Source organism: Liolophura sinensis, chromosome 6 (genome assembly GCF_032854445.1).
Source record: "Liolophura sinensis isolate JHLJ2023 chromosome 6, CUHK_Ljap_v2, whole genome shotgun sequence".
Classification (NCBI taxonomy): domain Eukaryota; kingdom Metazoa; phylum Mollusca; class Polyplacophora; order Chitonida; family Chitonidae; genus Liolophura; species Liolophura sinensis.
In genome coordinates, this window is record NC_088300.1 from 72,095,913 (window position 1) to 72,112,954 (window position 17,042).

The 17,042-nt window shown below is 40.2% G+C and overlaps 2 protein-coding genes across 2 annotated transcripts; both read left to right on the plus strand.

Annotated features, from left to right (window-relative positions):
• Nucleotides 1–975: 975 nt before the first annotated feature.
• Nucleotides 976–6,552, plus strand: LOC135469146 (tubulin alpha-1A chain-like). Its single transcript, XM_064747685.1, has 3 exons — nt 976–1,002; nt 4,275–4,497; nt 5,423–6,552. The coding sequence occupies exons 1-3, from the start codon at nt 976–978 to the stop codon at nt 6,550–6,552; spliced, it is 1,380 nt and encodes a 459-aa protein (XP_064603755.1).
• A 3,087-nt stretch (nt 6,553–9,639) lies between these two features.
• Nucleotides 9,640–12,937, plus strand: LOC135466727 (tubulin alpha-1A chain-like). Its single transcript, XM_064744380.1, has 3 exons — nt 9,640–9,663; nt 11,248–11,470; nt 11,808–12,937. Exons 2-3 carry the CDS (start codon nt 11,350–11,352, stop codon nt 12,935–12,937), a joined length of 1,251 nt encoding a protein of 416 aa, XP_064600450.1. The 5' UTR covers nt 9,640–9,663; nt 11,248–11,349.
• The last annotated feature ends 4,105 nt before the right edge of the window (nt 12,938–17,042 follow it).

The following is a 17,042-nucleotide window of genomic DNA, read 5'->3' on the forward strand; positions in this document are numbered from 1 at the left end:
ACCAGACTACCCACTCTTCACGTCCAAAAAGACCATAAGGGATGTTACCTAATCACAACACGCCCATGTGGTATCGCGATTGGGGTGTCCTAGGAGTGACACATGACCTCGTATTTTCTGGCGCGAAATCGGGCTCCTGCATAGAACGTCTCGTTACGTTACTTCTCTGTCCAGTCAGTCTTTTCTTGATTTCCAAGTGTTCTACATCACCTCATGTAAAGACGAACTGGTGAGTAATATCATCACTGATGTAAAACACAATTAAAGTGTACACAAGGGAAATATGAAATGGCAAATCTCCTTCGCTTCTGCATGCAAAAAGCATGTGTTGTTGTTGTAATCTATGTCCCCCCGAAGCTGTCCCCGAAGTAGAGAACAATTTTTAGTACCTTTCTGTTGCTTTAGTTGGTGCTTCAAACAATAATTTCGAGCCTCAATAAAAAGTTATATCAGGCAGGTAATCAGTCTGACAAACGCCTTTCAAAATTTAATTGCTTAACGGTAGTTGTAGTAGCGAATTTCGGCCTGCATGGACTTCGCTCGTACAGGCATGACAGTGGATAAGACTCTGGTGTTTACTGGCCAGGAAGATTTTTTTCATATGATGAACTTTTCTTTTTCATTGCGTAATATTTCGTTTTCTTTGATTACTGTTTGTGAATTACAAATATATTTCGGCCAAACAAACAAGCATTACTTCAAGGTGTTGACATTTGATGATCATGAGTGTCGGCTGCCAATATCTCTCTTATCTGTGCAGATATTTTCTGTATGTGCCTGGCTACATTAACTTAAGTAGTAAGTAGTTAGTTTAAAGTTTTGAAAATGATATTATTAGACTTGAAAAAATGAAAAAACAAAGACACATAATAAATGTTGCTTAAAATTATATTTCTTTCATTCATTAATTGAGTTACTTTTAATCTTTTAATATTCCACATAATGTGTTGACAGGATACATTGCCTTTTAGTTCAATGTGGGGGACCTCCGGGACTCAGTCGGTTAGAGCGCTAGCGCAGCTTTATGACTCAGGGACCTGTCACCAGTCTCCGGCTTTAAGTGGGAAGGTCTGGCTACAACCTGCGTATGGTCGTGGGTTTCCTCCGGGCTCTGCCTGGTTTCCTCCCACCATAATGTTGGCCGTCGTCGTATAAGTGAAATATTTTTGAGTACGGCGTAAAAACACCAATCAAATAAAAATAAATAATTAAATAGAATACAATAAAATACAATAAAATACAATACAACAAGTCCACGGTCTAAAACAAGGTTGATATCAAAACAGCGAATCAATAAAATAATACAATTTCCTGACAGTTTGAAATATATCTTTTATATTCCTTAAGACTGTGGTGCATTTTTTCAGGTTAAAAAGGAATTCTATCAGCTGAATCATAACCTAAACAAGGATGTTAACAGATGGGCATCAGCGTAAAAGAAACACAGTTTTGAATCCGATGACACAGAGGTAATGAAGTGAGTGTCTCTGAAATGTGTTTATGTATAATTATGATGTTATCTACTTTAGTGGTTTGAATTGTTTTCATACTATTATGTAATATACAACGTATATGGCTCATTGTATTTACTGTTCTAAATAAGGCATTGTGAAAGAATAGCTTCTTTATTTCAAAGTCCAAATGCCTTATCAGTTAAATGCTGATATTATTGCATTCAGAAGAGTGAATGACACATTAGTGTTTTGTTGCTAACTTCAACACACGCTTCTATTGTTTAGGGGTAAGACTATAGGTTGCCATTGTTTGGTTGTTTATCTGTCCTCGCAGATGCATTAGTACATGTATTCTTGGAAGTTGTATATTTAGACATTTGACGTGAAGATTACTGACCGTGGCCATTTTTGTGGTTTCTGACTTAATAGGAATCTGATGTGCAAAGTGACCTTTGAATTAATACAGAGTTGAGCAGATCGTCAAATCTGCAGGGAAACATCAGCCAGAGCGGACGGTTGAAACACATGTAAGTATTGCCTTTGACGAATGTTAAAGTTTCATGTAAAAAATGTAGCTCCTCATCAACACCTAGATTTGTGTAGCTGTTTGGTAATGTTGCTTTCCTCTTGTGTTTGGGATTTAACAGTCCTCTGTTTCTGTAGGACATTTCTAATTCTGACTCGTAAGATAACTGGTTTAAGTATTTGTGTTTCATGTGCATTTGCCCAATGTTTTGCACCCTCAGGTGAGGAAAGATGACTTGCAGAACCGGTGCAAGAAAAAGGCCACTACATCTTGCTATTTTGAAGAATAGACACGAAGTCAACACCTGCTACATGGTTGAGGACATGATACATGTGGCAATCTATGCAGAAAATGATCTAAATTATTTGATCTATATCACACCTAAAATGCTACCAGCTTTTTAGATTTTTGCAGATGGCAATTCTTCGGGGCAAATCCTCTTTTCCCAAAGGCTTATTTTTCAAAACTTTAACCACTCACTACACTGCCTTGCGTGTGAACTGAATTTTTTTTTTTTTTTTTAGATTTTGCACCTTCCCTTTTCTGTTTGTTATCTCTGAAAATATATGCACTTTTGAGAAACTGCTTTTTTATTACATTAACATTAACCCTCTCGTACCTGTGGTAGATATGTTGTGAAAGGTGGATTGAAGGTACCTCCTTATTTTTTGGCTTTTTTTTCTCCTTTGGTTTCCAAGGTTTTGATAAATGCCTTTTGTGAGGCACATTCAAGCACATTCTTGTAAATGCATTAGGCCAGATTTGTGCATGTACAATGGAGTAATAACGTATTTTAGTTACAGCTAAGTTATAGTGTACCTTAAAATTGCCTTAAGGCAGGTTTCACATTTTGTTAAGCGTGGAAAATAAATCCTGCTTTTGTTTCTTTCCTTTTTGTGTGTATCCCACGGTATGAGTCACCATCAGTATAAATGTTGTAAATCCTGTAAAATATCAAGTAAATTAAATTCAGTTAAATTACTTTTGTATATTCTATTGAAAATAATAAATCTGTTTTTCTGTATAAATCTAAATGTTCATTTCAAAACACATTGTATTAAGACAGACCTCTGTGAAACACAAAATGTGATTTTGACATGAAATTGAATGTCTTTCATTTGCTTCCTAATTTTGTCTTCATTAGTTACTCTTTATTGTTATTCTAGACTGGTTTCTTATGACATGTTTAGACGCTAAACATGTTTTCTCCTAGGGAGATCCAAAACATGTGTTTCGAAATATGCTAAATGACTAAACATGTTGAGGGGTATAACGTATTAAGGATCTAATCGTGTAAAAAATAACGGACAAAATATGCGCTTAGATTTGCGTTTCGCTCTAAAGGTTGTTTTTGCAGTCATGAGTCTGTCCATGTAACTGCAGGGATAATATATTTACAAGGTGAAGTTTAAACAGTTTTACCTCTGTTTTCTCAACCATGACATACCGCTATATGTAATTAAACAACGTACACTCATTTGTTCCATTTTCATTCTACAATAACAGCACATGAAATTCATGGCCCATGATTAAACTAGGCAGCTTTTTTCTTTCATTGTTATATTAACAGAGTGTTCAAACGCAGTATAGGATCGGTTGTGTATACCCTGTATAATACATTGGTCGGTCAACAATGGCCAGCTGCATGTTCAGACAGGTCAGTCGTCGCTTGACCACTGCAGTCTTGGCAACCAGAGTAACATTACGTGAATGGCCAAGCTATATAACCAAGAGCTTGACCAGTTCTACTCACAGCTGTGATCCAGTCTCCATTTGTACAACATTACAGTCTACAGACGAGACTTTTGACTTTCAACCATGGTGAGTATATTTTTATCTTCAGAGAATTTTTAATGATGTGTATTTAGTTTACTAAACCTAACCTCACAAACATGAAATAATCATTTTGTCCGAATCGTTCTTACATGTTCGTGAAAGTCCAAGATGTAATATTTGAAATATTTGGATCAACGCGTATCTCCTAACCCTGACATTGTTGCCCATATTTAACACCCAAAAGTGCAAAGGTATATTTTTACATAATTCATTTTACAAATATTTATCAACTGAAATTATGTAATCAAAACCATGCGTGTTTTCTGAAGTAAATATAGCCCCATGCATGTTTGCACACATAAATTTGAATAATCAACGGCTGGCAAGTGCACATTTAAACATTTTTAGGTTAATTTTATTAAGGTTCGTTAGCAATACCTCTTACTGACCTCTACTCTGCTGTCAGATCTTTGATGTATTTATTTTGTGATGTGATTATTGTTATTTCCAATTTCCAGCGCGAGTGTATCAGCGTCCATGTCGGCCAAGCCGGAGTCCAGATCGGAAATGCCTGCTGGGAACTGTACTGTCTGGAACACGGAATCCAGCCGGATGGTCAGATGCCCTCAGACAAAACCATCGGGGGAGGGGACGACTCCTTCAACACCTTTTTCAGCGAGACTGGGGCAGGAAAGCACGTCCCCCGGGCTGTCTTTGTCGACTTAGAGCCAACTGTTGTCGGTAAGTGCTTTTTAAATATATCTGTTGAATTTTGAAATATTTATAAATTGTTCATTCTTACAGGCACAATATATATATTTTTTTACAAATTGGTAATCCTTATTCAGTGTTTAGTGATATGCAATAAATTGAAAGGCATTTACAACATTATAACTTTAGAGTATATACAGTGGACTCATTGCATTGTTTTAATGTTATTACATTTTAAATGTGATGACAACATTTTGAGTAATTCTAGACCAGTTATGTATAATAAATTGCATTGAACATCACTGTATTTACCTATTTCTGCTTAAGCAATGGTTCTAGGTGGCTTGTAATTTGCTATTACTTAACACTGAACACTTAAAATAAAACCGAGCCGAGCTAAATGGACAAGAGACCAGTTAGATGTGACCATTTGCGAGCTATCACACTGTCGTCGTTGCTCTGGTCTTACTCTGTATACTGTACTGGCTTTAAATTTATTCCATTTGAGTATTTCTAGGCCAGTGACGTGTAATAAATTGCAGTTAATTCCACACCGCTATTTTACTTAATTCTGCGTAGGCCATAGGCTAGGGGACGTATAGGCTACTACAGTTTAAGCATTTTACTAGCACTAACTGACGTAAACTGACAAAAGACTAGATTTCACCGGTTTCCTGTAGCCATCACACAACTGTCACACTGTCGTTGCTGCTCTGGTTTTACCCTCCATGCGGATGCCCTTTATATTATATTTGGTCACATAAGCATTCGAAGTTATATTTCAAGTTCTCGCAAGTTCTCATAATGCTCGCCACCATCATGTATCGAGAACGGAGTAAAACATCAATCAAATAAAAAAGTAAATAAATATTTCAAGTCTTGCATCACCTTTGTACTTTAATGTAAAATTCAAATATTTGTGCCAAAAATTCATTCCATTTTGCCCCAATTCCAGATGAAGTCCGCACAGGCACATACCGCCAACTCTTCCACCCGGAACAACTCATCACCGGCAAGGAGGACGCCGCCAACAACTATGCCCGTGGTCACTACACCGTGGGTAAGGAGCTCATCGACTTGGTTCTTGACCGCATCCGAAAACTGGCTGACCAATGTACCGGTCTTCAGGGATTCCTCATTTTCCATAGCTTTGGAGGAGGCACCGGCTCAGGATTTACCTCCCTTCTTATGGAACGTCTCAGCGTGGACTACGGCAAGAAGTCCAAGCTGGAGTTCGCCGTCTACCCAGCACCCCAGGTGTCCACAGCTGTGGTTGAGCCCTACAACTCCATCCTCACCACCCATACCACCCTGGAACACTCCGACTGTGCCTTCATGGTCGACAACGAAGCCATCTACGACATCTGTCGCCGTAATCTTGACATCGAACGTCCCACCTACACCAACCTCAACCGTCTGATTGGTCAGATCGTCAGCTCCATCACGGCTTCTCTTCGATTTGATGGTGCCCTCAATGTGGACTTGACCGAGTTCCAGACCAACCTGGTACCCTATCCTCGTATCCACTTCCCTCTGGCTACCTATGCTCCAGTCATCTCCGCAGAGAAGGCATACCACGAGCAGTTATCTGTGGCTGAAATCACCAACGCCACATTTGAGCCAGCTAACCAGATGGTGAAATGCGATCCACGTCACGGCAAATACATGGCCTGTTGCATGCTGTACAGAGGTGACGTCGTGCCCAAAGACGTCAACGCCGCCATTGCTACCATCAAGACCAAGAGAACCATCCAGTTTGTGGACTGGTGTCCCACAGGGTTCAAGGTCGGCATCAACTACCAGCCCCCAACTGTTGTACCTGGTGGTGACTTGGCCAAGGTACAGAGAGCCGTGTGTATGTTGAGTAACACGACGGCCATTGCTGAGGCCTGGGCTCGTCTCGACCACAAGTTTGACCTGATGTACGCCAAACGTGCTTTCGTTCACTGGTACGTGGGAGAAGGTATGGAGGAGGGTGAGTTCTCCGAGGCTCGGGAGGATTTGGCCGCTCTGGAGAAGGATTACGAAGAGGTTGGAGTCGACTCTGTGGAAGACGAGGGAGAAGGCGAGGCCGAGGAATACTAGACCCACCCAAAATGTCCGGAGTATATGTACTGACACATGCGTTGTGAAGGAAGTAATAAAATATACTGAATACAATCACAATCCATACCTTCCCTTTTATTTGATTCAGTCTATGAACGATTTATGGGTATGTTTTAACACACTGTTCGCTAGTTTCCTGGAGATGTTATTCTGCTTTACAAGGATTTAGACAAACTAAATGCAAATGTTAATAATAAATAGCAAACGAGCGAGGCGACGCCGAGGACTATTAAACCCACCCAAAATGTCCACAATAAATATATTGAAACGACGTACTAAATAGAAACACAATTAATGCATTAGCTTTCTTTCTTGCAACTATTCTAAATTAACTGATCCATTTAAAAGTATATATTATTCAGCTGATTGTTTGCTGGTCCCCCCAAATAAACAGTGTCATATAAATAACAACTAAAGCGCATGCAATATGCTTCCAACTCTCACGTCTACATTTGCGTACTTGTTTTCAACCTTTGTTGTTAAATAATTAACACAGAGCCCTGTTATAACCATATTTTCCCTAAGATTCCAGATGGGCGAGGACCACAATTGTAATGCCGGATAAGGTCGTGCCAAGTGAGACACTGCTTATACGATATTTCGTTTAGATGTCGGCATCTGAGTAAAAGTACAAGTTCATATGTTCGTTGTTCTTTGCACAGTACTGTTGTTCGAAGCGTCGATTTTCTCCCGTTCTTATGACGAGAAACTGTGGAAATGGCGGTTTTTGAGCCGCCCTGGTAAGACCGAAGCCAAGTAAAACTCAAATCAATAAAACGGGGTCGTTTGTCACTTAATCGACGTCTCACGCTTGTCACTAGAAGGACGTCTCACGTTTGTCTCTTGATCGACGTGTCGCGTATCATCCACATCCAAAACATGACGTCACAGGGTTGTGTCTTTGGTATGATTTAGCCACTGAGCAGGCTTTTAACGGCTAAAATGTCAGGACACTAGCTGATAGCGAACCGACCTCCTCACAATGCGCATTTATACATGCATAATGAACGTAGTTCGCTCTGTAGACAGCACGCATGTATGTGTGTGCATAAGCGTTTTGTAACAGTCTCAATGCGTCAACCACAGAGTTAAAAAAGCAAACCCTTTACTTCCGGTGGTCGGCACGTGTTTGGAGGCCGCCACTGCCGATAAAAATATCGCTGACTGAACTGATCAAGGTGAAACACGAATCTCCGGGTGGACATGTCCATGCGTATCCGAAATAATTTTTAATTGTACAATGTTAATTTTTAATTACGCAAAATGAGCTAAATGTTTAGTGTATCTAGTGCTTATAAAGTATGGGGTCCTCGAGACCACGATCATCCAAACACGAAATAAAAAGATGGCAATGCAAACACAGAACAAGCGATATTCCTCTTTAGATCTGACCTAACGGAGCATTTATAGTCACTGAGACGCAAGGGCACAGTCAAAATTGCACTGAAAAGTTAGTACAGTTGCCTTCACTGTCACTTATGTTTTAACCTCCATAGTTCACCTCAAACTTAGGCAGTATTGCGACTTATTTTTGGGAGTGTTTGAACGCACAAAAAGACAAAACAAAGAAGGGGTTTTGACAAAGTAAATGGCGATGTGATACTTCTGTGTATACATCTACTGCAGGCTGGCTAAGTAAATGTCCGTTGGTTTAGACAAATCAGTCCAGCCTCAACTGAGCCAGCAAATCCAAAGTCAAATTCTCAAAGACCAGTTTTAATATATCAATATGAAATATATGGAAGTCATAAAACATATTGAAAAAAGCCTTTGCATTACACAGCTGATCGGTCGCATCTATTATTGTATAAGCCACCCGCTAAATGCCATTCTGTATCGTGCCCTGATATGTACGCTCACATATTATTAGTTCTTCTTTATTTATTTGCCCTACTTTTGAAGTCATAATGGACTTGCCCGTGGACGAATCAACAAGCAGCAAAAGTATACCATATTGGTGAAGGATTTTTTTTTCTTTTTTCCCGGAAGTAAAAACTAAAGTGAAATGTTAGATTTTTTTTTTTTTTTTTTTTGATTGGTGTTTTACGCCGTACTCAAGAATATTTCACTTATACGACGGCGGCCAGCATTATGGTGGGTGGAAACCGGGCAGAACCCGGGGGAAACCCACGACCATCAGCAGGTTGCTGGAGGACCTTCCCACGTACGGCCGGAGAGGAAGGCAGCATGATCTGGTCTTGAACTCACAGCGACCGCATTGGTGAGAGGCTTCTGGGTCATTACGCTGCGCTAGCGCGCTAACCGACTGAGCCCCGTGAAATGTTAGATAAATCATTTGGTAGATAATAAAATTGCAATTCAAAAATATTTTCTTAAAATCTCCTTTGCAGATAAAAAAAAAGATACACTGTTCTGAAGTAGCACAGTCATAATCAGAGAGAAAGCAAATGTTTGAGTTTACTTTGCATAGAGCTTGCACAGTAACTGAGTTACTTTTTATGGGGAATCGTCCGGAGGGCTCTCCGTGGCTCAGTTGGTTAGCGCGCTAGCGCAGCGTAATAACCCAGGAGTCTCTCACCAATGCGGTCGCTGTGAGTTCAAATCCAGCTCATGCTGGCTTCCTCTTCCTCTTCTTCTTCCAGCAACCTGCGGATGGTCGTGGGTTTCCTCCGGGCTCTGACCGGTTTCCTCCCACCATAATGCTGGCCTCCGTCGTATAAATGAGACATTCTTGAGTACGGCGTAAAACACCAATCAAATAATAAATAAATGAAAATGACGATTATAATGTAAAGCGGCTGTATTCATCGGCATTTTACATCATTCGCGAGAACCTTTCAGTCTTACGAGGTGTATGAGAGTAATAAGCCCAACATATAGTTCTGAAGAAACCATCGCCAGAGGAGACCGTGTACAAAGGAAATCACCACCGGAGGCACCCGCCACCAGAGGAAACCATCGCTAGACAAAAGCATTGCCAGAAAAATGCCATTGTTACTCTCTAACACTTTGAATACACCACTGACTCGTGAATACAACGATTCCCCGTAATAAGATGATTACATCACCTACTCCACTATCAGTAACTCTCTGTGATACAGCGATTACACAGCGATTCTATTATCGGCAGTTCGCTGTAATATATGGTGCTTAAGGCACTGACTCCACTGAGCGTGTCCCTTGATATGATTAGGGCCTACTACAGCACTGAGTCCAAGTCCTATAGCTACCATAATGCTGGACGCGATAAGCCAGAAATTCCGATTTTATAGTTTCATATCACACTACCCGGGATTGAACCCGGGTCTTTCGGAGGCGGGCGCAATACGATCTCGGGGAAAATGCAGCGAGTTACAAAATAAAATAAAATCATGGGAATTAAAATAAAAATAACAAATTCACCAAACCAAATAATTTACTGCAAGAAACACAGAAAATAACTTAAAACAATAAAGATACTTTTAGGATTATGCATAGTTAGCTGAAAAAAATAACTTTTGCTGTATGTAGGCTACGCCAAGATTGTAATGTCTATTTCTTCACTAAGATGACACTATTAATAGTGGTACCATTAGTGTAGCGGAGCAGTATCAGTCTATTTTATCTGTGTAAATGGTGCGTAAAGCAGTACACAAGTCAAGCAACTGATTCAAAGGCTTAAATCCCGACAAACTGTATGTTTGTCAAAACGGGCCAGGCATGGCCAACTGCTTGTGCAGACAGGTCTGTCGTTGCTTGACCACTGCAGTCTTGGCAACTCAGAGAAACATTACCTGAGTGGTCAGGCTATATAACTAACAGCTTGGTCAGTTCCAGTCACAGTTGTGATCAAGTCTCCACTTGGACAACATTACAGTCTACAGACGAGACTCTTGACATTAATCCTTCACCATGGTGAGTGGCGTTTATAACATCATATAAAAATGTCTTTATACTTGCTTAGTGTGTATTGTGGAATTGGATTCACAAATGTTATTTCCATTATATACTGCCATACAATGTTGAGGTTTCATATAGACTGTACCTACAGAACCTTCCGACCACGTGTTTATAACTGGCGCTTGGAGCATTCGATTTCACAACATTGTCAATTGTGTGAGAAACTGTCAGGACGAATAACTGTATTTCTCAAATGAGTACCCAGTGTTAAATTTAAATGATTTTTACACTAAAGATTAACACTGTGCTTTGGACCTATATTATTTAACAGCTTATGCGCTCGCTGAAACATAATGGCTTTTGCCGTAAGTCCTTCAGAGCTGAGATCGTACGCTTGAACCGAGATTCTGCGAGGCCGATAATAAAGGCATTTTGGTTATGAGTTTTATTACGACCCTGTGGAGATGGATACGCCCTGGCTTCTTCGACATCACATGAGGGAAATATTATTAACTATTTTACGTCTTCCACGTTTGCCTATATTTCAAACACAGTGACGATCATCCTGGGCTTTTCCATGCGCGTTGTTGGTCGTAGTGAATGGCAATACATTTCCATGCGCCATTCATTCATGTTTTATTATGCATTAGAGCAACACCATTGTTAGTGATTTCCTGAAAGTAAAACTTAACAAGATACGGGTATCCATCTATGGTTACCATTTTAGAAAGAGCGAGAAGATCGTCAGTTCCGTCCTTGAAACTATAAGGTTCACAATACCAGCCTCTGTATCACAGGGTTATCTCTCAATACACGTTCTTATCTTTTCAACAGAGAGAGTGTATTAGCATTCACGTCGGCCAGGCGGGAGTCCAGATCGGAAATGCCTGCTGGGAACTGTACTGCCTGGAACACGGAATCCAGCCGGATGGTCAGATGCCCTCAGACAAAACCATCGGGGGTGGTGACGACTCCTTCAACACCTTTTTCAGTGAGACTGGGGCAGGAAAGCACGTCCCTCGGGCTGTCTTTGTCGACTTAGAGCCAACTGTTGTTGGTAAGTGAACCATATCTTCAACGGCTTTATATACCACTTATCAAATTCTCACAGACTAATTTAATAAATACAATCATTTTAACGGAAGGCAGTTATCTAATCGTAGATGGATGTGATATACTGTAAAGCTTAGTGTGACGCATGGCGTGGATATACCTTGTTTAAATTCTACCACATTCACCGATGTAAAGCAATGCGCCATTAACAATTTAAAAACTACCATAGTATTTTCATCAGACCAACAGACACTTCCGTTCACAATTTCCAGTTTGCCTATGCCGTGATAAACAAACTTTTTCAGTAAAAACTTAAGTTAATATATTTCTTTTGTCCACAGACGAAGTTCGTACCGGTACATATCGCCAACTCTTCCATCCAGAGCAACTCATCACCGGTAAAGAGGACGCCGCCAACAACTATGCCCGTGGTCATTACACCGTCGGTAAGGAGCTCATCGACTTGGTTCTTGACCGCACTCGAAAACTGGCTGACCAATGCACTGGTCTTCAGGGATTCCTCATTTTCCACAGCTTTGGAGGAGGCACCGGCTCAGGATTTACCTCCCTTCTTATGGAACGTCTCAGCGTGGACTACGGCAAGAAGTCCAAGCTGGAGTTCGCCGTCTACCCAGCACCCCAGGTGTCCACAGCTGTGGTTGAGCCCTACAACTCCATTCTGACAACCCATACCACCCTGGAACACTCCGACTGTGCCTTCATGGTCGACAACGAGGCCATTTACGACATCTGTCGCCGTAACCTTGACATCGAACGTCCCACCTACACCAACCTCAACCGTCTGATTGGTCAGATCGTCAGCTCCATCACGGCTTCTCTCCGATTTGATGGTGCCCTCAATGTGGACTTGACCGAGTTCCAGACCAACCTGGTACCCTACCCCCGTATCCACTTCCCTCTGGCTACCTATGCTCCAGTCATCTCCGCAGAGAAGGCTTACCACGAGCAGTTATCTGTGGCTGAAATCACCAACGCCACATTTGAGCCAGCTAACCAGATGGTGAAATGCGATCCACGTCACGGCAAATACATGGCCTGTTGTATGCTGTACAGAGGTGACGTCGTGCCCAAAGACGTCAACGCTGCAATTGCTACCATCAAGACCAAGAGAACCATCCAGTTTGTGGACTGGTGTCCCACAGGGTTCAAGGTCGGCATCAACTACCAGCCCCCAACTGTTGTACCTGGTGGTGACTTGGCCAAGGTACAAAGAGCCGTGTGTATGTTGAGTAACACGACGGCCATTGCTGAGGCCTGGGCTCGTCTCGACCACAAGTTTGACCTGATGTACGCCAAACGTGCTTTTGTCCACTGGTACGTTGGAGAAGGTATGGAGGAGGGAGAGTTCTCCGAGGCTCGGGAGGATTTGGCTGCTCTGGAGAAGGATTACGAAGAGGTTGGAGTCGACTCTGTGGAGGATGAAGGAGAAGGCGAGGCTGAAGAATACTAAAAAAACGGTTGATCTCGGTTTGTGCCATATTCCACTGGGGGGCATGTCATCTACATTTGTTTCCAACTTATGAAATTCCCTCGAACAAAATGATTGTGCATTCCCGAACATTTACAAACTTCTAAATCTTTCGTTATCTTTGCTTTATCAGTGGTCTATCAGAGTACATTCGTGTACCTGAACGCGACTGTGGTGCTGTTGTTCAGTTTAGTTAACATGAAGACTGAAATGGGTTTCCACATTTAGGAGTGTTTTGGAGTTTTGTGAGGTAGGGTCGTCTGTTCAACATGGATCACCACTAATTGTAATAAACTGTGAAAACAAGTAATTAGAATTTCTGTTGTCTTTAACATAAATGAGCGGTCTGGTTTACATGCCCAAGAGAGTTTGATTGATCAATGGCTTCATTGACTTCATTGTGACTCAAACTTTAGGCACTTTTACTTTGAGATAATCTTTGTGTATTACGTAATACATATCAGTGGTGAAACAAGATTAATGACTAGTTGAGTAAACTTTAGCCCTACTAGATTAAATGACTGATGAATTATTAAGTAAGGAGTGTACATTATGTATGAGTTAAATATAGACAGACAAAACTATCTGAATGATAGGTCAAAGTGTACAGAAAACTTTAATTCGTATACAGGAGTACCGAATTTTTAATTCAACAATCTCACACATTGAGTGGACCAAACGATCACTTTTTATCGGTGAGAATAATGCAGTTCGCTTCATTAATCCTACACGATTTTACAAAACGCACTTTCTGAAGATCAACATATCATAGTAATACCATTAAAATATGGCTGCTATCAACCTTGGCGATATATAACAGTGGCTACTGTGTTGAGATTATGACAACAAGGATATTGCAACTTTCAATGTTTATGTGTTTTGTTTAATTCTGCGACTAAAATCAGTGTTTCCAGGGCACTAAAATTCCCTTTCATCAAAGTTACAATCGTAGGCAGAGCTAAGGTAGAAATATTTGCAATTAATTTATTACAGAGAATCACACATTACGACATGTGTGAACTACCATATTAAATTCACTCAGTTAAATTAACTTACTAAAGGATTTTTTTATGGTATAGGCAGGGCCAAGTTAAAAATTGGCCCAAGTGCAAGAAACGACATTGACTATAGCTGTGACTGACACCTTAAATAACCATTCTGTAATTCTAGTTAAAACCTACTTAAGACAATTTTCCCGGTATATTTCGCTTCCAAAGAAATACGCATTAGGATTTGATGTCTTTCTCAAACTAAAACCTGTTCTTCACACTAACTTGGATAATTCACTGTGCTCTTAAGGAAGCCTTACTGACTGTGGAAGAAGAACCCACATGAACATGGACATGAACATCGATCTTCACCCTGTAAAATAAAAACGTAATGCCTCGGTTCGCCTCATATTTGACGTTTTTAATCTATAGTGCATTTCTGTGAGTGAGTACTAAGCCATCATCTTTTTATGGCCATGCAACTTTAATAGGCGCTAGGGAGAGATCCGTGGCTCAGTTGCTCAGTTGCAGCGTAATGACCAATGCGGTCGCTGTGAGTTCAAGTCCAGCTCATGCTGGCTTCCGGCCGTACGTGGGAAGGTTTTCCAGCAACCTGCGGATGGTCGTGGGTTTTCCACGGGCTCTGCCCAGTTTCCACCCACCATATTGCTGGTCGCCGTCGTAGAAATGAAATATTCTTGAGTACGGCGTGAAACACCCATCAAATAAATAAATTAATAGGCGCTTCAACCAAGTTTTATATTCCAGGGCCCAGTTTCACAAAGCGGCGTGCGACATTATTTATCGTACATTTGTCGTACGATATTTTGTACGTCGTTATTACCGTACCGTTGTCCTGTGTATGCGAATATCGTAGATGTGATACTGACACCGATGCGGGTATTTACAGAATTGTGCTGGGATTTTTAATATCATGGTATCCATCAAGGACATGGTCTCCGCATTTGATTGAATACTTCAAAATAACCCTACCTTCTTAAAACTGAAATACTATATATAACTTTAACAAATCCAACCTTTTTGCAGTGTTGGATGAGGAAAGCGTTTAAAAAGTTAGGTGACCACTTTCTGAAGTGTTTAGCACTAGTTAATGTCAAATTAACACGCTTAGGTGTTAAAAACACAACATTATACAATTTGCATATAATATACGTTGCATAACATTTTGAAATGATGCCGCCAATATTTCACATCGCTCAACATTTTGTATCATTTTCACACCAACAAAATGTTAACCTCATAGCATTTGCGTTGTGTGACAATAGTTACAGGGCGTTGCACGGATTGGATTAAATGTGTATGACAGCACACGTTAAGATTTTACCATGCAGCCAGTAAAATACCTGAAAAGCTTATTTTTACAATCGTACCTCAGTTTAAATATTCTTTAGGGAAAAAAGGATAAAATACAGTATACGAATATTCTCAGAATTTATGTCAAGGCCATTCCTTTTACTAACGTTCGCCCTCCGTGTGCATAAAATAGAAGCGTTATTAAGAAACTTAATGAGTTTTTTCCCCGTAAAACCATACTCTTTGTTTTATAATACCATTTTATGTGTCCTTTAAGCCAAATAGCAAGTTTCCGTTAAGTGTGACAAAATGGTTTTGCAAAATTTAGGGACTATAGATTTAAACTCCGTCCGTCCGACGTTTCTTAACGACTCAACGTTTTGAATTTAAAATTTGGTACCACGTCAAGTTACAGGCGAGGTGAAAAGGAAGACAACCCTGCGAAACTCTGCAGAGGTAGTTCAGGACATATCAGTTGTAGGTTCTTGTTAAGATTCCTATATAGATTTCTACATTACTCCCTCTGTAGTCTTCGCTCTGTGTACATGTCAGGCTTCGTGCACGTTAGTCTGTAGGCACTATATTTTTCGGTCAACAGTTAAATGACTAAGTGGCCACATAGCCATAACTATATGTAGTGTAGTATCTTAGTTATGTAATTGTTAGTAAAACAAAGTCTGACACAATCTGTAGGCAATAAGTGAATACATATTTTGATATATCTGTTATTTTATAATAAATGAGTTTCAAAAGCAAAAACTTATGGCAATGATACTAGGAATCTCGCCAATCAACCAAGCCGTTTTACGTTTTTGCATCACACCTCTGTCATGGTACAAATAACAGGTCAGGCGTTATCAATAGACTGTTTGATTGGATCAGTTTGCTACAAGCTGTACAAATCAGCATGTACTTCAGCGGGCTTGGTGACGTAAATCCGATGTCGTTCAACAATGACAATGGTCAGCTGCTTGTTCAGACAGGCCTGTCGTCGCTTGGCCACTGCAGACTTGGCAACCAAGGGAAACATTACCTGTGTGGTCGTGCTATATAACTGACAGTTTGGTCAGCTTTAGAAACAGTTGTGATCCAGTCTCCATTTGGACAACATTACAGTCTATAGACGAGACTTTTGACTCTAACCCTCAGCCATGGTTAGTATATATTTATGTTTAAATTGCCGTTTGTGTTATGATCTCAAAAAAAAGGCACTGAAGAAAAAACCTTCTCTAATATGTTTAAATGGTACCACGATATACAATGTAAAACGAGGGTTTATTACGAGATCATAGGAAAGATTGTGTATAGCTGGTATTAATCTTCAGTTTATATATATAGTATTAGCGGTAACACATAACTTTAGACATGCATACAGATTTATAGAAGACTAAGGAGCGCGACAATTTCAAAGTAAAATTTGGAATTATGTAAAACATCATGTCCTCTTTAAGTACACAAGTAAAATCAAAATTCCAAACATTTATAAAGTCATATATTTCCCCAAGAGAAAACATCTAAAGTTTTAAAGGATTTAAATGAATTTTTCACACTTCATTTATCTAGTATTCCTCTACATGTTTTTAGCTCGGAAGATTAATAACAAATTGAAGATATTAAAACAAGGGGAGTACAGTTTACCCCCCACTGGCTCTGGTGTGCTGTTCCTTTTCTGCACCGACGTGAAATACTAGTGTTTTAAACCACCAACCGAATATAGAAAAAAACACAGCGTTCGTTAAAGGTTGATTTCATTAGCGGCTAAATTTTTTTGTTCTTAGCGCGAG